The following is a 19,155-nucleotide window of genomic DNA, read 5'->3' on the forward strand; positions in this document are numbered from 1 at the left end:
AACTCAGGGATTCATGCATGCTAGGCAAGTTCTGTACCACTGAGCTGCATACTAGCCCTTTTTATTTTATTTTGAGACAGGATCTTGCTAAGTTAGTTGCTCAGTGGCCTTAAACTTTCGATCCTCAGCCTCCTGAGTAACTGGGATGACAGGAATGCACCACTACGTCCAACTCAAAGTGATATTTTTAAAGCAGAAATCACACCTCAACTTTTAGCATTCCAATGGAATCACACTGTACTTAAAATAAAACTGAAATTGTTATACCTACACAACACTAAGAAAGCAGGTCAACCCTCCCACTACTTGCTCATTCCACTGGAGTCACTCTGGCTTCCTCACCGTTCCTCCAACATGCCAAGTATATTCCTGCACTTTCTTGGATCTTTGCACTTGCTGTTCCCTTTGCTTAAATACTTTTCTCCACATGTTTTGCACTGTGCTCTGCTCAGATATTTCCTCCTTTAAGGGACCTTCCCTGTTTACTCTAACTAAAGCAGTAACACCTCAATGAATCCCACACTAGTTTCTAACCCTGATTAATTTTTTGCATAGCACTTTTCACCGTCTGACATGATATTGTTTCTTTATCATCTTTTATTTCCATTAAAATGTCAGTCCCATGAGAGCAGAGGTTTGTCTCTCTTGTCCACCAGCATTTCCCTAGTACTTATACATGGTGGATGTGAATGAACTGATAAAAGAAGGAAGGAAGGATTATAAAAGTGAAACAGCAAATGAGCAAAAGAAGAAGTGGCAGCCTGGGGGGTCCTGGAAGTCTTCCAGCAGGGAGGACCCTAAGGTCTCTTCTGTGGGTCAGTGCAAGACTCAGGCCTGGATGGAGCCCACTATCCCTCCCAGCACAGGCAGCCCTTGAATAGGAACAGGGCCTGAGCTAGGACACAGTGCCCCCTGCTGGGCAGAACTGCAGCTCCAGGGCAAGGCCTCTAGAATTTCCTGGAGGTTTCCAAGGACTTTTCTAGTCTGGTTCGAAAATCCAGAAATTGCCAAGGAACAGAGAGGCTTAGATTTGTAACGAAGGAAAGGATGCCAGACTGGACACCCAGAGTCCTGATTTCAGTTGTGGTCATGACCCTGACTCTGGGTAACTCGTGTGTTCTGGGATTTTCTTTTCTTTTTTTTGTGGTACTGGGGATTGAACCCAGTGTCGCTCTACCACTGTGCTATATCCCAGCCCTTTTTATTTTTATTTGAGTTGAGACAGGGTCTTTAAGTCCTCCTGAGTTGCTTGTAAGCATGTGCCATCATGTCCAGCTGTTTTGGGATTTTCTAAGCTGCCAAGTCCTGTCACTTAGACTTGTCACTTGTTGCCACACTTGTCATTTGTTGCCTTGTTGAGGTCACTCTTGACCTCAGCTTGCTCCATGGCAGCCTGATCAATCATGGGAAGGCTTTACCTGTCAGGAAGTGTTTCTTTAAGTGATGTTAGATCTGCCTATACATGTCTCCAGCATCCTCCTGGGCTTTACCCTCTGTGATTAAATCCATCCTGGGTCAGCACTGCAAAGAGCCCTCCTTCCCCAAACTTCCCTTCACACATTAAATTTGAAAATGCCTTTCATATTTTGGCAGTGCTGGGAATAGAACCCAGGTTCTCATACATGGTAGGCAAGTGCTCTACCCCAGTCCTGGAAATGTCCTTTAAACATCCAGATGCCTAATATGCAATTGGATTCTTAAGTCTGGAGCTCAGGGGAGAGGTGTGTACTGAAGATATGTCTTTGGGAGTAATCCGCATTTAGATGACCTAAAATATGAAATCTATATCTCATGTACATGAAATCTGTACATGATTGACTGATTTAGGGCAGTGGTTCTCAGCTTGGGATGCATACCGCAATCAGTCAGAAATTGAAAAAACAAGTACTGATGCCTAGGCTCCATGTTGCCAGATTGATGAAATCAGAACCCCTGGATGGGCCTAGGCATTTTTCAAAGGTTTCCAGGTGATTCCATGTATAGACAAACTTGAGCTACACTATATCTGAGGCCAGACCTCTGGGAGGAACTGTAATTTTAAAAAAAAGAGAGCAAAGAGACTGGGTGCACAGCTCAGTGGTTCAGTGCTTGCCTAGCATGGTGCAGGGATTTGGGTTTGATCCCCAGCACTGGAAGAAAAAAAAAAAAAAAAAAGAGGCTAGGAAGCCAAGGCCATGAGATCGGAGGAGAAAAGTGAAGAGACAGTGTCTCAAGAAAAAGGGTGTCAAGCGGGGGATGTAGCTCAATGGTAGAGTGCTTGCCTAATATGTTGAAGACCTGGGTTCAGTCTCCAGCACCACCACCAAAAGAAAGGTAAAAAAGGCATTGAATGCAGCTGAGAAGCTGAAGGAATCTGGGGTACTTTCATTTTGGGGAGCAAGGTGGTTGGCAACTGGGATAGGAACCACATAATGGAGCAGTGGGGAGAAAGGGAAACGAGTTAGTTAAGGGGAGAATGGAAGGTGAGAAAGTGGAAATGAGAGTAATCAACAACCCTTTTGAGGAGTTTCACTGTGAGGAGGAGCAAATGGGGAGGTGGTTGAAGGGGAATATGAGGTCAAAGGAAGTTTCTTTTCTTTTCTTTTCTTTTCTTTTGTACCAGGGATTCAACTCAGGGGCACCTGACCGATCACTGAGCTACACCCCAGCCCTATTTTGCATTTTATTTAGAGACAGAGTCTCACTGAGTTTCTTAGTGCCTCAATTTTGCTGAAACTGGCTTTGAACTGAAGATCCTCCTGCCTCAGCCTCCCCAGCCACTGGGATTATAGGAGTGCACCACCACGCCTGACTTTTAAGTTATGAAATGATACATCATGTTTGTGTGTAGCTGGAAATGATGGTGATGATGACAACAATAATGATCTAATGAATGAATCCAGAAAAGGAAGGGGAGCTGGGAGTGTAGCTCAGTGGTAGAGTCCCTGCCTAATGTGTGAGGCCCTGAGCTTAATCCCCAACTCTGAAGAGAGAAAGGGTGGGGAGGGGGAGAGAATTGATTTAACAGAAGAGAAAAGTGACATCTTGGTATTGCCAGCCTTTGAGGAATTGAGTAGAGCTGGGATCAGAGCACATGGCTGGGGACAGACTCTTCTTCTATTGCAGGCACAGGAGAAGATGGATGCAGATGCTGATTCCTTTGCTGGTGCAGTGGTGGAAGATTGAAGGTGGTGGAAAGTTTACTTCTATTAATGGCTGTTGTCCCCCATTAATAGAAATGTTGGAAATGGGTAGAAATGGAGAGGAGAAGGTTTGAAAATCTCAGAGAGGAGAAAAGCCATCCTTGTGCAACACAGGATCTGAGGGCAGCCTGGAGAGCCTGCAATAGTATTGTTTGAGAAGGCAGTTAACCTGCTTATGTGAATTTCTCCAGTCGAGGGCAGCTGCCAGAGAACAGGCACAGTGATAGTTGGGTTCCCTTGAGACTGGGGGCTTTGCCAGTCAAACAAGATGGAAGGAGACAAGAGAGGAGAAATGACTCTATGAGTGGAGCACAGAATTTAAGTGGGACAAGGACAGAAGGTAGACAAAGGTTTTACAGGTCATGAGAAAGAATCAGTGTAGGTCATTGTGGCTGGAAAGGAAATACTGGCTATGCTAGAGGAAGTAAGCTGGAAGGAGAGAGTGGCCAGAGGAGGATGCTTGGAAATAAGATTGGTGTGTTACTGTTTGAAGACAATTTTTGAGATATGCTAAGGGCAGCTGAGATAGAATTGAGGTCAAGGGACAAAGAGGCCCTATCCTTGGGATCACATTGTATGCAAGGATGGCCCCAAGGTTGTCAGCAGGAGTAGCAGAGGTGAGGAGAGGAAAGAAGGGACTAGTCTTCAAGAACTTTGCTTATCTCCCTCTGGAAGTTGACTTCTTGAGAATAGGACTGAGGTTGTAAACATGGCCTGGTACAGTAAAATTCTGATGAAGGAATAGGTCTAATATGTAATTTGATTTTTTTTTTTTTTTTTCCAGTGCTGGGCATTGGACTCTGGGCCTTATCCATGCTAGGTCAGAGTTCTCTCACTGAACCATACCTCCAGCCCCATGTAATTTAATCTTAATCCTTTACAATTGAGGAAACTGAAGCCTGAGGTCCCCCAGAAGTTTCTGCAGGAAACAAGTATTTTGGGTATGTATATCATTGAAATCTCTTCTACCTGCCCTTATTGCCCTCCAGCCCCCACTCCCTCCTTTCCAGTTGGGCATCTTGGTCTCCAGTTTTGCTCCCTCAAATGTAGCCTCCACATTGAGTCTGACCATGTTCCTCCCCTGAGGATGAGACTCAGCTCACTGCAGGGTACCCAAAGCACCTTTGGGTCCACATTTTCCTCATCATCTCAGGCCCATGCATGTCTCTCCTCTGTTTGGAAAGCCTGGGCTCACTGTCCACCTGGTGGGCCCTGCATGCCCCTCCAATTCAAGGCAGAGGGTATCTCCCTCATCAACAAGCCTCCTGTCTCTTTCCACCTGACTGTTTATGTCATTCCTACTTCACACATAGAACCCAAACTATTGCTATAACCTCCATCTGCTTAAGTGGATTTGAGTCCACTGGTGGCTAAATTCAGGTCCAGATCACCTGTGTCCCTGGAGCCCAGCACAGGACATGAGTGTTTGCTACAACAGATATGAGGGTCTTTGTGCCTATGGGGACCCACAAGTGCCAACGCCAGGAGCTGAAGTGAGGTGGTATGGAGTGTGGGCCACAGGCAAAACTGAGGGGGAGCTGGCACTTTATTGTTATTGGTTAATCTGTACACTGTACACTGGGGGACAGACAGGGCAGGGTGTAGGTCCTTCCCAGGCTGCCTGCCTAGTTCCCACAAACCAGAGTAGACAGGAATTTGCTCACAGATGTCCATCCTCCTGACCCAGGAGCACCTCTGTCCTGCCACCACTGCACAGGCCTTCAGGGTCAGTCATAGTGGGTAGGACCCTTCCTCCGCTCTCGACCCAGCAGTGTCACCAGCTTGGCCTTGAAGCCTGCCTGACTGCCAGAGCGGGTGGTGCCACCTGCCTCATCAAGCTCCAGCTCTAGCAGTCGCCGGTACTGAGCCTCGAGGCTGCTGTCGTGGTTGGGGCCGGACCAGCCCAGGTCCTCGCTATTGTGGTAGATGGGACTGGCTGTGGGGCTGCGGCCATCAGAAAGGCCCTCTTGGGGCTCGGGGCCCCCGTTGGGCATCCCAGGACTGGCATCCAGCATGCACAGGTTCTCGTAGAGGTGCTCAATGGTGGTTGGGGGTCCACTGGCATGCTTGCACACGGAGGCATAGAGCTCGGACACCGGCTCTTCTGGTCCAGGACCAAGTAGCGATGGTAGGCTTTGGGGCCCAGGATCGACCACAGGTGCCCTTCTGGAGGTGGGCAGCTCCGACCCTGGTGACACCTCCTGAAGCTCTCCAGGGGGTTCCAAGGAGGGCAGGGAGGTGGCGCGAGGCAGGGGGCAAGGTCGGGGAACAGCCTGTTGTGGCAACTGTTCCCGTTGGCGGGCGATGGCAGCAGCCACAGCCCCACACATGTCGGGGGCACGTGGGCTGCTAAAGGCAAAGAGGCCCTCACCTGAGTCACAGCGGCGGCCAGCCTCAAAGGAGAACACACCCTAGACTCAGGAACATGGGCAGGGGTCAGGGGCTGAGGGGTCAGCCTGCTGACCACCTACTGCCCTTCCCTGCGGGGACCTACTGAGTGGGCAGCTGCCCAGCACCTCACCTTGTCAGAGCCAAACTTTCGCAGGAAGTGGTAGGGCCACCTGTAGAGGACATGGGGGCTGGTAGTCTCCCTCAGCTGGATGGTGTCTTGGCCCAGTACCAGGAGGTAGGGTCCCTTTAGCTGGCAGCGGGCAGCAGCCTCAGTCCTCTGCACCATCACTGGAAACTCACTCACTGTGGGCAGGCAGTGAGGGCAACCCTGTCAGTCCCCCAAAGTTCCCGGTCCTGGGAGTGTTGGGTGGCGGGCTGAGGTTGCCTAGGGCCTTCCATGACTCACCTTCCTGCCAGGAAGAGTAGATGGAGTTTTCTTCCATGGGAACAAGGCCCCTCTTGGGAGACTCAGCCTCTCCTGGTCCTGTGGAGCACTCCCCTGTGCCCTGGGGAATGTGCTCAAGTCAGAGGTTAGCGTCCACCTGCTTCTCTTCCCTATCCCTCCATGGGGTCCACACCCCTGGATTCCACTACAAGAAAGGATATCAGGGCCCCAGGTGATAGTCCCCGTTCTGCCCCTGATAAACTTCCTGACTCCAGGGACCTCTCTGAGGTAATTCCCCCATCTGTATGATGGGGCAGCAATCCCCATTGGGCTCCCCCTTGAGGGTGCTGGGCTGTGGAAGGAAGCGCTGTGCTTACAGGTGTCTGACAGCTATAAATCACTGGGCAACCAAGAGGATGACCCCATAGTCCCTGAGCTTGGCTACAGGCTCGGTTGGCTTGTATGAGTCTCCTAACAGCTTGGAGCAGTGAAGGGGTAAGAGCTTTAGGGGCAGCACACTTGATCAAACCAGCCAGTGAGCAATGCCAAGGATACTTTCTCCATCTCCTCACAACAAGTTTGTTGTGCAAGTCACCCTTGACCTTCCCTATCCTCATCTCATATCCAGTCATTTAGCAAGTCCTTGTGTTCTTTTTGACTCTTGGCACCTCCACCATGACCACTTTGGCCCATGGGAGAATGGCTAGGGTCACATGCAACCGCTTCTTCACTTGTCTCCTTACTTCTGTTCCTTTAAAAAATGTAACAAAATATATAGAACATAAGATTCCCATTTTAGTTTTTTAAAGTACACAATTCAGTGTTTTTTAAATTATATTTACAAGATTGTGTATCCATCACCACTACCTAATTCCCAGAACTTTTTCATTGCCCCAAATGGAGACCCTTTACCCATTAGCAGTCACTCCCCATTTCTCCCTTTCATAACTCCTGGCAATCACTAATCTAGTTTCTGTCCCTATGGATTTGCCTATGCTAGACATCTTATGTAAATGGAATCATATACTATGTGGCCTTTTCTGTCTGACTTCTTTAATATGTTCAAGACTCATTCTTGTTGTAGCATGTTATCAGTGCTTCATTCCTTTTTATGGCTAAATAATATTCCATTATATGGATAGACCATGTTTTGTTTATTCATTCATCAGGGGATGGCCATTTGGGTTGTTTCTACTTTTTGGCAACTGTGAATAATGCTTCCAAGAACATTCACGTATAGGTTTTGTTTGAATAACAGTTTCAATTCCTCTTGGGTATATACTGAGCGGTTGAGTTGCTATGTCATAAGATAACTCCATGACTAACTTTTTTTAAAAAATATTTTTTAGTTATGGGACACAATATCTTTATTTATTTTTTTATGTGGTGCTGAGGATTGAACCCAGTGCCTCACATGTGTGAAGCATGTGCTCTACCTCTAGTTACAACCCCAGCCCTTGTGACTGACTGATCTTTCTTTCTTTCTTTCTTTCTTTTTTTTTTTTTTTTTGTACCAGGGATTGAAGCCAAGGGCGCTTAACCACTGAGTCACATCTCCAGCCCTTTTTACTTTTTATTTTAATATAGATTCCCACTAAGTTGCTTAAGACCTAAGTTGCTTTGAACTTGAGATCCTCCAGCCTTCTGAGATGTTGGGATTACAGGCATGTGCCACTGTTCCCAGCATCATGACTAACTTTGAGGAACCACCAGACACTTTGTTCTGATCCATCAAGACATAGGTTGAAAAAGCTGGTCTTTACAAACACCAGTGTCTGACTTAAATCCTCCGAAGGCTTCTCTGATTCAGAAACAAATCCCAAACCCCATACATGGCCCAAAGTGGCTTTAGCTGGCTTCCACTGAGCTCTCCAACCTCTCTAACTCCTGCACCCCTCTTTGGCCACACCAACCTTCTCTCTGTTCCATGAACACACCACACTTTTTCCTGCCCCTGGACCTTTGCCCATGCTGCCACCTTATTTGTGACACTCCTCAAAATGTTGTCTTTGGCTGGCCTTTCCTCAGGACTTTGTCTGGTGGGTTTTTATTTGTCATTGAAGAATCAGGCCCATTGTCCCTTCAGAAAGGCCTTCCTTGACCCTTCTGCCTAAAGTTCCTCCATGTATCCAGTTCTATCCCAGTGTTTCATTTTCTCTGTAGCATGCATGGACATCTAAGATTCCTTCTATGGGTTTCTAGGTTGTTTCCAAGCTCTGTAGTTGCTTGGTGATGCTTATTGAGTGACAGGATGTGACTGAGAAAGGAGATGAACAAGCATAGGGTGATGTGATTCCCCCCTTGCCAGCATTTGGACTGTGCCACCCTCCTGCCCACCCTGTACTCACTGGGAAGGCCAGTTGGCAGATGGGGCTTATCCATGACTGGCGATGCTGTGCAGCTAGCAGGTGGCTTCGTTCGGTGGTAGTGAGCAGGAAGGCACCAGTATCCCTGGGACAGCTCTCACCATCGGCCGGCAGCACAGACACACAGTCAGCCAGGCGGATTATCCGTCGCTCTCCCCGACGGCCAGGCCCTGCAGATCTGTCCCCTGTTGGCCCCAGGCCACCATCCCGGATGTCCCAGCTCTCTAGCCGAGCAACGCCTGATGGGCCTCCTGCATACAGCAGAGCCCACACCTTCCGCCAGGACTTCTGTGGGAGAGGAGGTTTGGGGAGGAGACCCTTGGGTGGCAGATCCTTTTTGCCACTCGGTTCAGCACAAGCTACTCAGCAACTGCTCCTGTCCACCAGACTTGCCTCTGCCTCCCATAAGTCCTCAGGGTGCCATGGAAGGAGGTCTGGTCAGGGCTGGGTCAGGCAGGGGGAAAAGTCTGTGTTCAGGGTCAGTCAGCCCTGGGTTCAAATTCCACCCTGCCCTTTCCTGTGACCTCTGTAGTACCAGTGTCCTCATTTCTCAAAAGGCCATGAGAACATGAGGTTGGTCTTCTACTGGCTTATGTCTATAAAGTATCTAGTGGCTGGAGCACACTGCTATTATGTTGGTTCCCTGCCTGCTTCCCCCTGCCCCCCACGGGCGCCCCCCCCAACACACACACACACACACACACACACACACACACACACACACACACACACACACACAAATAGATAAAGGACATTTGGGTGAGGCTGGGAGGCTTGAGCCTCATGAGACTAGGAAGGAAACATGCAAATAACTTCTAACAAAGGAAACAGAGTGTTTATCTGCCTGGGCAGCAGCTGCAGTGGGGTTCAGGGCCTGGCCCACGGCAGAGTTGGGGCCCAGCCCTTCACTGCAGGGTGTGGCTCTACGTCCAGGGGCTCCTCCAGATCAGCCCCTGGCCCTCTCCATGGTGTCAGTTCACTATTAGTCGGGTCAGAAGGCTGAAGGCTGCTTGGCTCTGCCTTGCCTGGAGGTTTTGATTCTTAGACCCTTCCCTCATCTTGGTGACCTCATCTCCAAAATGAGACAGGGTTTTAAAGGCCTGTTTAGCCCCAACACTCTCAGGAAGACAAAGGGGCTTTATTCTGCTCCCCAATTCCTGGGTTCCAGCCAAGCACCATAGGGTTATGTCTCCAGTGACTTAGGAGGCTGAGGCAGGAGGGTGGCAAATCTGAGGCCAGCTACTGAAATTTAGCGAGACCCTGTCTCAAAATAAAAATAAAAATAAAAAAGGGCTGGGGATATAGTTCAGTGGCAATGTGCCCCTGTGTTCAATCCCCAGCACTGCAAGCAAAGGAATTTCTGGGTTCCATCCCCCACCCTGACTCCCCTCCCAGTTCTCCCAGGTCCAGGTAGGATATCCAGGGTTGGGGCAGAGGCCCCTTTCTCTGCCTACCGCTAATCCTGGGCAGCTGCCTGGCAGCCAGGGGTCCTAACCTTGCCAAACTTGATGTGTTGCTGGTAGAGAATGCCATCCTTGACTGGAGTCTCCACAGGCTCCATGGCCACAGTTGGGCCAGAGGCCTTCTCTTCCGAAGACTTGAGGAGACTGGTGACAGCCTGGAGGGGAACTCCTCACACTTCCCCTTCAGGCCACTTCCCCCTCCCTCTGTCCAGGGAGGCAGCTGCAGGAGAGGGGGAGGGGAGCTGTCCTCAGTTAAGGGATTGAGGGGCAGTACACATTTCTTCCTAGGGGTTCTGACCAGCTCAAGGTGTGTAGTCTACCTGGCGAAAGCCTCAGGTCACCTGAGAGAAAATGACCCCTGTGCTGGCTCCTGGGTCAGCTGGGTATGAGCAACTGCCCACAACCTGGCTGCCCTGAGTCATGAGCTCCAATGCCTCCCCCATTCGGGTCAGCTGTGTAGCTTGGGACCTGGTGCTGCATACCCTGCTCCTACCTTGGTACCCCCTTCTCACCAGACTGGTAAACTCCTGGCCCTCCACCAAGTCCTGGTTTGGATCATGATGTCTGCCTGAGACTGTCTCACTTGGGTCCTACCTCTGTCTGAAATATTTCTAATTTTCACTTACTCCCCATCTTCATAGCCCCTGCCCCACCTGGCTCCACCAATCCCAGACCAACTCTGCCTTTCCTCCCCTGAGGCCCAGCACTCAGGGGCTTGGGTGTTCTGGCCTTCACCTCCCCTGAGCCTCATTTCCCCACAGACCAACCCCTCCAGGGAACCCCTTACCGCTTGGGGCAGTAGGCTGCCTCTTCCTCTTGGAGGCCTTCCTCAAGTGATCACTCTCAAGAGCACAGCAACACACCTCCTATCAGGCAGCCAGTGCACATGGGATCTGCACCCCAACCAGCCCTAACCACGTGAGTGTGATAGGCCCCCAGTGGGCTCCCCAGGGAGGTCACATGCTCTTTTAAAGCTTTGCTTCCTGTCAGGTGCCTGGACTTTTATTTTTGCCTTGCCTTGCTGGAAGCCAGTCTTAGGGTTGTGTGTGCACCTGAATTCTAGGAACAGTCCCATGTCATTTAATGTCACCTCCAGAAAGTATGCTGTAACCAGACTGAAGAATGCTCTTTGGGGGTCACATTTAGCCAGAATATATCTTCTAGGGCCTTCTGGCGCCTGACTCTATGCCCACTGTGGTCCAGGTAGACCTAAGCTTTAGGAGCCTCCAACACCACATCCTTTGCATTCTCATCACCATTTCAAGAATGACGAAATCAAGGCTCAAAAATATTAAGCAACTTGCTGGAGGCCACACACCAAGCAACAAACAGGTTTGAGCAACCACTGTCCTGCTGGGATAAGCATGTGGCCTTGCTCATGAAGTTCCTGGCAGAGGAACTGTGCAATACACAGCCACTGCTGTGCTGTTCTGCCCACCTCTTGCGAGATACGCAGGTTTCTGCCTGGCTTGTCTGGGTCCCTGCAGCCCCCATAAGAAGCTAAGAGAAGGATGGGGATGGGGAGATAGCTCAGCTGGTAGAGTGCTTGCAAGGCCCTCAGTTCGAGCCCCAGTACTGAAAAAAAAAAAAAAAAAAAAAAAAAAGCTGACAGAAGAGGTGCTTATGGCCTGATTGGCAGTCCTGTAGTATCTGCTGCCTCAATGAATAGAACTGTTTTTTTTTTTTTTTTTTTTTTTTCTCTTTTTGTGGTGCTGAGGATTGAACCCAGGGCCTTGTGCTTATGAGGCGAACACTCTACCAACTGAGCCATATCCCCAGTCCCTGGAACTGAGTGTTTTTGACAGGTAGTATGCAGGGGCTGAGGCAGGAAGAAGCCTCCCAAGGGGGTTCCAGAAGCCCCCAGAGCATCGTGCAATTGACAGGGAGAGGCTGACAGTTAAGCCAGCCAAGGGGACCAGATGCCCAGCTGTTTCCCCCTGGACCCTTTGTGAGTCACAGTCCTCCATACTTCTGAGCACTCAGTGGGGATCACTGGCTGACATCTTCTATAGCCAACAGCAGAGTGGGTGCTGGGAGTGGGAGTAGGAGATGCTGACACCCTGCCTCAGAGGGCTGCTGGAGGCTGAAGGGCAAGGCCTGTCCAGGTATCAGAGGGCTGACACAGAGACACAGAGGCAGGGCTGGGGCTGAGATAGAGGCGGTTTGTGCTTTAATGGCAGCTGAAGGGAAGGAAAACAAAAATAATAATTCTGGGGTGGATGGTGTACAAGGAAAAGCCCAGGCCAGCTGGGCCAAGGATGCTGGCTTCTTGTCCATGGGGCTGGTGTGTGTGTGCAGATAGGTGGCTGGATTCCTGGAACTGAGGCCTCTTGGAGAGAAGGAGGGAAGACAGACGGCTCAGAAGTCCATGGAGCTGTGGGCCAGGTAGTCCTTGCGGCCAATGTTGCTGACCTGCTTGGTCTGCATGGCCTCAAGTTTGGGGCAGTCAGTGATCCGATGGCCCAGGCCCCCACAGAAGGCACAGCCACGTTCTCCTGGAGGGATGAGGAAGGGTCAGCAAAGTCACAGGGCCTGGATTCAGGCCCTGGACCTTGTTCCATCTCCCAATTAAGTTCCCCCAGGTCACCAATATCTAGTACAGATTTGTTTCACGGTGTTCTGCCCCCGACCCCAGAGAACTTGTGCCTGCTCAGCATTCACCTCCAATGTCCAGCATGGACTCGTCCCCAGGATGCAGCACTTGTAGTACAGGTGGCACCTTCTGCTTGGCCTCCAGCAGCAGGGCCTTGAGATCCATCAGTACTGACTCATCTAGGGGGAAAGAGGAAACATCACGCCCTACCCTGGGTCCTGTAGCAGGAACCTGGGTAGCCACAGGTGGAGGACCTGGGGGACAGCTGAGTTGGCTCTGGTGACAGACTCACCACAGGCCTTGTTAATGAAGGTCGTAGCAATGCCTGTGTTCCCTGAGCGCCCTGTGCGGCCGATTCGGTGCACTGAAAAGAGAAGGACAGAGCCTCTAGCTCAGTGCTCCAGGGCTGAGGACCTGGCCTGGTCCTTCTGTCTAGCCCACAGCCCGTGTCTTTCAAGTTCCTCACCATAGTTCTCAATTTCCTCAGGCATGTCGTAATTGATGACATGCTGGATAGCAGGGAAGTCCAGGCCTTTGGAGGCCACATCTGTGGCCACCAGGACATCCTTCTTGCCCTCCCGGAATGCCTCAATGGCTTTGGTTCGTTCCTCCTGGTCTAGGGAGGGGTCAGATAGCAGCGGTCAGGGTTATGTTAGGAGTTTTGGGAGTAGGAGCAGGAAGGTCAGGCAGGGGAAAGGATTAGGTGAAGGGCTATAGCAGCAGGGTCATGCTAATGCATGCACTGTCCTGACCTTTGCCTCCATGGATGGCAACAGCCTCAACCCCCTTGAGCAGCAGATACTCATGGATGGCGTCCACATCAGCCTTCTTCTCTGCAAAGATGAGCACCTATCCACGAAGGCCAGCTCTAGTCACAGGGGGTTCTTCCAACCTTACCCCAGAATGCTATCCCTACTACCCTCCTTCCTTGTCCTGGAACTCTGGCACTAGCCTGGATTGGCTGCACTCACAGGAGGGGGAGTCTTCTGCAGGCACTCAAGCAGGTACACCATCTTGGCCTCCTCCTTCACGTATTCCACCTCCTGCCACACAGAGGCCAGTCAGGTGATTTCAAGGAAAGGCTCACCAGCCATGGCCCTGCCACAGAAGGTTGAGTCCTTAAATCTAAGCTAGGAGGTAACCAGATGCCTTTGCCACCAAGGGCTGGTACCCCTGACTAAAGGGCAAGGGGTTCCAATCAAACAAGAAGTGAACCCCTTGCTCCCATCAGTTTTACCAGATCCAGCCCTCATGAGTGAAAGACTGCCCACCAGGAAAGCCTACTCACCTGAATGACATCCAGGCTGGCAGCCCCAGCACGCCCCACATTGATGGTAACAGGCTTTACCAGGGCACTTTTGGCAAAGTTCTGAATCTTTTTTGGCATGGTAGCACTGAAGAGTAGAGTCTGCCGCTGGCCCTGAGGAAGGGTGGAGGCTGAGGCTGAGGGCAGGCAGGGCTGGGTGGGGATGGGCCAAGGATTGTGGGGGATAGGTTCCAGGGATACTGAGCAGCTAGGACATAGTCCCCCTGAAGTAGGAGCAGAAGATAGGGCAGTGCAGGGGCTCAGGGCCCTCTGCAATTGAATGTGGTATGCATGGGGAGAGGGGCAGTATAGGAGTACCCTGGAAAGGCATTGGGGAGGCACCTTGAAGTAGGAAAAGATAGTGCGGATGTCACCCTCAAAACCCATATCAATCATGCGATCAGCTTCATCCAAGGCCAGGTAGCGACAGATATCTAGGCTGACCATCTTCTTCTGCAGCAAATCCATGAGGCGCCCAGGGGTGGCCACCATCATATGTACACCGCTGAGGACCAAGGAAAGACTCTGACGTTGGGGCCACCTGCCTATCACCTACCAAGAGATAGCATCCTGCCTCTGTTCTGCTCTATGATTTCTTTCCTGTCTCTCCTCCCCTATCCTTTCCTTGTTATTCCCCATATCCTGTCCTAAATACATACAGCATATAAGAAGTGTCTACAGCCTTCTGGCCAGCATTTGGCCTGATACCCCACCCTCTTTCTCTTGGGTCACTCCTCTAGCTCCAGGAAAGCTATACTGAAACCCTGCAGAGGCTTCACCCCAGGCTCCCACAGCCCCTTTGGGGGCCTTGCTTGGCTCACCTCCCTTTACCGACTTCATCTTTTCTGTGCCTGCATCTTCCCTGAGCTTGAAAATGTCTCAGAAATAGAAATGGGGTCTGGCCCATTGGTGACCCCAAGGCCTGGTTCATGGCATCTGGCCCTGTCTACTGCAGAATGTACTGTGTGGAAAGGACATGGGTGCCACTTGGCTCCAGCCCTGCTCTAGTGCCTCAGTCTTCTTGGTTTACTATAATGAACAACCCTGACTTTTCTAGATACTTCTGACGTCCACTTCTGTTTTTTGCCTGAACTGCCTCTCTTCAAAATTCAAACATCACCATCTCTGCAAAGCTTTCTCTGACCTTCTACCTCCAAGCACCTAGGGAAGGCAGGCCATTCCATTTGCCATCTGTACCTGGCCATATCTCTGTCTCACCACAACCCACCTCCCTATAAGACTTAGGGGTCCTTAAAAGCTGGGCCCACAGGAGGCCTTTTTGAGGGTCTATGAAATGGCTAAATTAAGCTTCTCTGGAGACTCTGGGGAGGCTCGTGGGGTAGGGGTGCCTATACATACTGTCGGATCGTTTCCATCTGCTCTTTGACAGACATGCCCCCGATGCAGAGAGCACAGCGCAGGAGAGGTGAGCTGTCCTCCTGCAGCAGGCGGCAATAATATTCCAGGATGCCATGGGTTTGCCGCGCCAGTTCCCGCTGTAGGCACAAGGACAAGGCTGGCACCAGAAGGTGGTCCCAGTCTCTACCCTGCCCTCCAGGCCAGCCTATCTTACCGAGGGGCAGATGATGAGTCCGTAGGGCCCCTCACGCTTAGAGAAAGGCAATCGCTTCTCTTGTTCCAGGCAGAACATGATGACAGGCAGTGTGAACACCAACGTCTTGCCTGATCCCGTGAAGGCAATGCCAATCATGTCCCGGCCCGAGAGACTGTAAGAGAAGATAGCCTCAGGGCCAGCCCAGCAGAAACTAGCAACTACTTCTCCAACAGACACCTGGTCATTGCTTCTCCTCACTGTTCTCCCTGTCACTGTTCTCCTCAGGGACCCCAGGTCCATGGTCCATACTCACATGGTAGGGATACCTTGGATCTGAATAGGTGTTGGGTGGAGGATGCCTTTTTTCTTTAGGCCTCGCAGGATGGCTGTGGGAAACAAGTGCTTTATCAGAGTCCTAGAGCCTGTAAGATTAGCACTTCCCCACAAATTGCAAGAGATGAAACAGGCTCAGGGGGAGAAAGGAGGGGAAGAAAGAGAGACTTGTCCAATGATCATGGGCTTGCTAGAGTTAGTACTCACACCTACAGCTGTCTAAGCCCAATAGCACTTTCCCAATGAAACTCTGTAACAACAGAGGATAGAGAATATGTACAGTTGGGGCAACTGAAAAATAAGCCTAAAGATACCCCTTCTCAAATCTCTCCATTCCCACTGTCTGGACTCACTGCTGACACTGCTGAGCTCAGTGGAGACTAAGACACACCTCACAGAGGCTTGATTATAAAAGTGTAGTGTTCCTCCCTATTCCTAGATACCTGCAGGAAACTTCATTTCCTTGAAGCTCTTGATAGGTGGTGGGATACCATCTCCTTCCACCAGGATGTGATACTTCTTTCGAACACGCTCATGCCGCTCTTCAGACATGCTCAGGACATAACGGGGTGGTGTCCAACTGTGGGTGGGTAGTAGGGTTCAAGAGAGGCCCTGGGAACAGCTGGCCTTGGGTGTCACTGCTAGTCTCAGTCACACACCATTTTAAGTAAGGGCAACTGAACAGACTGGAAAGATGTACCTGGTTTTGATTGGGTCATCATATGTGATGCCCTTGGCCATCTCCTTCACTGACATCAAGGCTGAGAAGACAGACATAACTCAGGGCTGGCTCCTGCTTCCCAGAGGCCAGATCCTATGAGATATTAAATGCCTGGGGTCGCAGGAAGATGGTTCAGTTCACCTCCTCATTGTCCTAGCTACAACCATACCTCGGCCTTCAGCCACACTCTCCAGAATCTTTTCTTCTTCTTTTAGCTGCTTCTCCTTGGCAGATTCCTTGCGGGCTAAAAAAAGAACCCAAAGATGTCAGACACAAACGTAATGCACTAGGCTTGGTTTCTACCTTCCTATTCAGTCATTGTTGCCCAATCTACCTTCAGCCTTCTCTTTGAGGTGCTGATGCTGATCCAGGAGGCTGACATTGGACTGAGGACCCAGCGGGATGTCATCCTCATCTCCTCGGGGCTCACTGCTGCTGTCCTGCTGCTCCTCCTCTGCAGCTCCTTTGCGTCTTCGCTGCAGTAGCTTCTGGAGCTGAGATTCCACCAGTGACTCTCAGAGTCCAGTCCAAGACGGTGTGTCGGTGTGTGTGTGTGTGTGTGTGTGTGTGTGTGTTGGGAGTGGTGGTGGTGGCATTGGTCTCCGGGGAAACTGCATCAGGATCCGGGCTTTTGGATACGGGTACTGAACCGGGAGGAGCAGAACTGCCCTACTCCTAAGGGTTAGGGTCCTTCGTTTGCCTCGGGGTCATTCTCTCGTGTACTGAAACTTGGTTCTCATATCACCCCGGCTCCTCCTGGAGGCCAGCGCCACCTCCAGTCCCCCTGAAACCAGTGGTCACACCCCCATTCCTCCTCCGACCCTGGTCCCTCACCAGTAGCTGTCGGCGCTGTCGCAGGGGCACATAGGGCACGTAGTCCTCGTCATCCTCATCCTCATCCTCGGAGCGGCTTCCTCTAGTGGTCGCGTCGTCGGGGCGGGCGCGCTACAGATACACGCCAGTCAGACCCGAAACCCCGCATCGCCCCCACCTTCAGCCCCGCTCCCCACCCGCGTGGGCCCCAGCCTCGTTCCCACCTTCCGCTCGGGTTCCGACTCCTCCATCCTTTGTCGCACGCATGCGTGCCACGGCGAAACCACGCCTCATCTTTGAGCGAGATCCAATCCGATGTGAAGAAGCGGACGTCGGCGCCTAGCAACGACCTTGGAGAGCCGGATCGCGCAGAGGGACAAATTTCCTCTTTACGTGGGGGCCTGTTGAGTGGCTACGCAACTGTTGACTGGGCCTAGGGCAAAAGCGTCAGGTACGGCATTGTGGAACGCTGGAGGACTTGGAGCATGCGCAAAGGTTCAAACCCATCCCGAGAGACTCAGAGTGGAGACCGCTGAGCCCGAAGGGAGAAGGGCTGCCTGTCAGGTGCCTAGCCGCACCTAAAGCATGACGCCATCAGTACGTCCAGCCAGCGAACATTAAGCCCTCTAGTGACCGGGAGCTCCCAGATCTGGCAAGCTGGGATCCAGTGTGTCCGCCGGAGCAGGGTGGGGCTTGCGGAATAAATGACCAGAAACACCCACAACCGCTCTGACTGGTGTCCTCATCTGTGAGAGTCAACACCTTGAGTGGTGAGGGATAAATAAAATCCTGATGACAGTGGTTTTTTAACTGAGGCCTTGTATATATGTAAATGATGATTATTGTAAATGCTGTAATAGAGATCAGAGTGACTAACTGCCTGAGAAACTAGATGACTTAGAGCAAACACTGGATTTTAGTTTCCAGGGGAGTGTGAAAATCTCATTGCAGGGAGTGGAAAAGAGAGGCTTCCTGAGCAAGAGTGCAGCAGGAATAAAGGTCTGGTGCTGTGCAAGCATGTGCTTCAGGGAACAAAGAGTTCACCATGGCAGGTGAAAGGCGTGGGTAGCTAGGGATATGGTGGGAAAAGGATGCTGGGCTCAGATGATGCACGGCAGCGAACTTTAGGAGTTATAAATTCAAATTCATTGGGGACTTGTAAAGAGGAATGACATGGTGCTGTTCTCTCATATGTTAATATGAGTAAATGCTGGACACTGTGCATACAAGACATATACTTGGCATATGAGATGTTTTGGATTAGTTCAGAAGACAGAAAATCAAAGGATATGGATAAATAAGAGTTTATGAAGGAAGATAATTTGGGATGAGGGAAACATGAGCAAAATAACGTTGGGAGTCCTACAGGTAGTAGGCCTAACTAGAGACTGCATGGGTGGGAGTGATTGCTGGAGTCAGGCATCGAGGCACAAGAGACTCTGAATGCCACTCACATAAGCCTTTCTCTGTAGGCAAATGGACTATTTGACCAGATCCACATTTTTGACATGATGGAGCAGCATTTTGGACAGCTGTACCAATTCAACTTTAAGGCAGAGCTTGGTGCAAGAATGGCAGGGAGAGGAACACAAATAAATATAAGAGAAAGGTTTCACAGGGAAGTGTTCACACTTCCTCAGAGACTGGAACAGATCAGGGACCAGAACTGCCTGCCTGTGGCCAAATGCTTCTCTAGAAAACACATTCAGAAGGGCTCGGTGGTGCATGCCTGAAATCCCAGCAGCTCGGGAGGCTGAGGCAGGAGGATTGCGAGTTCAAAGCCAGCCTCAGCAAAAGCAAGGCGATAAGCAACTCAGTGAGACCCTGTTTCTAATTAAAATTCAAAATAGGGCTGGGATGTGGCTGGATTGAGTGTCCCTGAGTTCAATCTCCGGTACCACCCCACACCCCCCCACTCAAAAAACAAAAACAAAAAACGCCGCATTCACTCAGTATCATGGTGGGGCTCAATCTTGGCATGGGGAGCAGAGGTTGTGGTTTCTGGTCCTGCTCCTAAAGCTCCATAGAGCCCTCTTAGCAGCTATAG

The 19,155-nt window shown here is 50.8% G+C and overlaps 2 protein-coding genes across 4 annotated transcripts; both read right to left on the bottom strand.

Moving 5' to 3' along the window:
- Positions 1-4,328: 4,328 nt before the first annotated feature.
- On the bottom strand, positions 4,329-11,230 carry DOK3 (docking protein 3). Of its 2 annotated transcripts, XM_079145522.1 has the most exons (6): positions 10,575-11,230; positions 9,820-10,007; positions 8,307-8,612; positions 5,980-6,079; positions 5,704-5,876; positions 4,647-5,593 (listed from the first exon to the last, which is right to left on the bottom strand). In XM_079145522.1, exons 2-6 carry the CDS (start codon positions 9,883-9,885, stop codon positions 4,910-4,912), a joined length of 1,329 nt encoding a protein of 442 aa, XP_079001648.1. In that variant the 5' UTR covers positions 9,886-10,007; positions 10,575-11,230; the 3' UTR covers positions 4,647-4,909. The 2 variants fall into 2 exon arrangements, with proteins under 2 accessions (XP_079001649.1, XP_079001648.1); XM_079145523.1 differs by lacking the exon at positions 10,575-11,230 and having other exon boundaries at positions 4,329-5,593; positions 9,820-9,900.
- Positions 11,231-11,940: 710 nt separating this feature from the next.
- On the bottom strand, positions 11,941-17,490 carry DDX41 (DEAD-box helicase 41). Of its 2 annotated transcripts, XM_079145626.1 has the most exons (17): positions 17,333-17,490; positions 17,130-17,240; positions 16,630-16,789; positions 16,465-16,539; positions 16,275-16,335; positions 16,018-16,154; positions 15,555-15,627; positions 15,260-15,413; positions 15,046-15,182; positions 14,029-14,191; positions 13,669-13,800; positions 13,352-13,423; positions 13,133-13,229; positions 12,847-12,996; positions 12,673-12,744; positions 12,449-12,559; positions 11,941-12,282 (listed from the first exon to the last, which is right to left on the bottom strand). In XM_079145626.1, the coding sequence occupies exons 1-17, from the start codon at positions 17,357-17,359 to the stop codon at positions 12,146-12,148; spliced, it is 1,869 nt and encodes a 622-aa protein (XP_079001752.1). In that variant the 5' UTR covers positions 17,360-17,490; the 3' UTR covers positions 11,941-12,145. The 2 variants fall into 2 exon arrangements, with proteins under 2 accessions (XP_079001752.1, XP_079001751.1); XM_079145625.1 differs by having other exon boundaries at positions 13,669-14,191.
- Between the last annotated feature and the right edge of the window lie 1,665 nt (positions 17,491-19,155).

The sequence above is a fragment of the Sciurus vulgaris genome (assembly GCF_902686455.1).
Source record: "Sciurus vulgaris genome assembly, chromosome: 6".
Lineage (NCBI taxonomy): Eukaryota > Metazoa > Chordata > Mammalia > Rodentia > Sciuridae > Sciurus > Sciurus vulgaris.

Bases quoted from the DNA above. Each gene is read 5' to 3' on its own strand.
- DOK3 (XM_079145523.1), bottom strand. From the start codon at position 9,885: ATGGAGCCTGTGGAGACTCCAGTCAAGGATGGCATTCTCTACCAGCAA. The intron at 8,613-9,819 runs GTTAGGACCCCT...CCTCTCCCACAG, and splicing joins AACACATCAAGTTTGGCAAG to AAGTCCTGGCGGAAGGTGTG. The intron at 5,877-5,979 runs GTGAGTCATGGA...GCCTGCCCACAG, and splicing joins CTACTCTTCCTGGCAGGAAG to TGAGTGAGTTTCCAGTGATG.
- DDX41 (XM_079145625.1), bottom strand. From the start codon at position 17,359: ATGGAGGAGTCGGAACCCGAGCGGAAG. The intron at 16,790-17,129 runs GTGAGGGACCAG...GTGGAATCTCAG, and splicing joins GACAGCGCCGACAGCTACTG to CTCCAGAAGCTACTGCAGCG. The intron at 12,997-13,132 runs GTCAGGACAGTG...ACCCCTCCCTAG, and splicing joins TGCCATCCATGGAGGCAAAG to ACCAGGAGGAACGAACCAAA.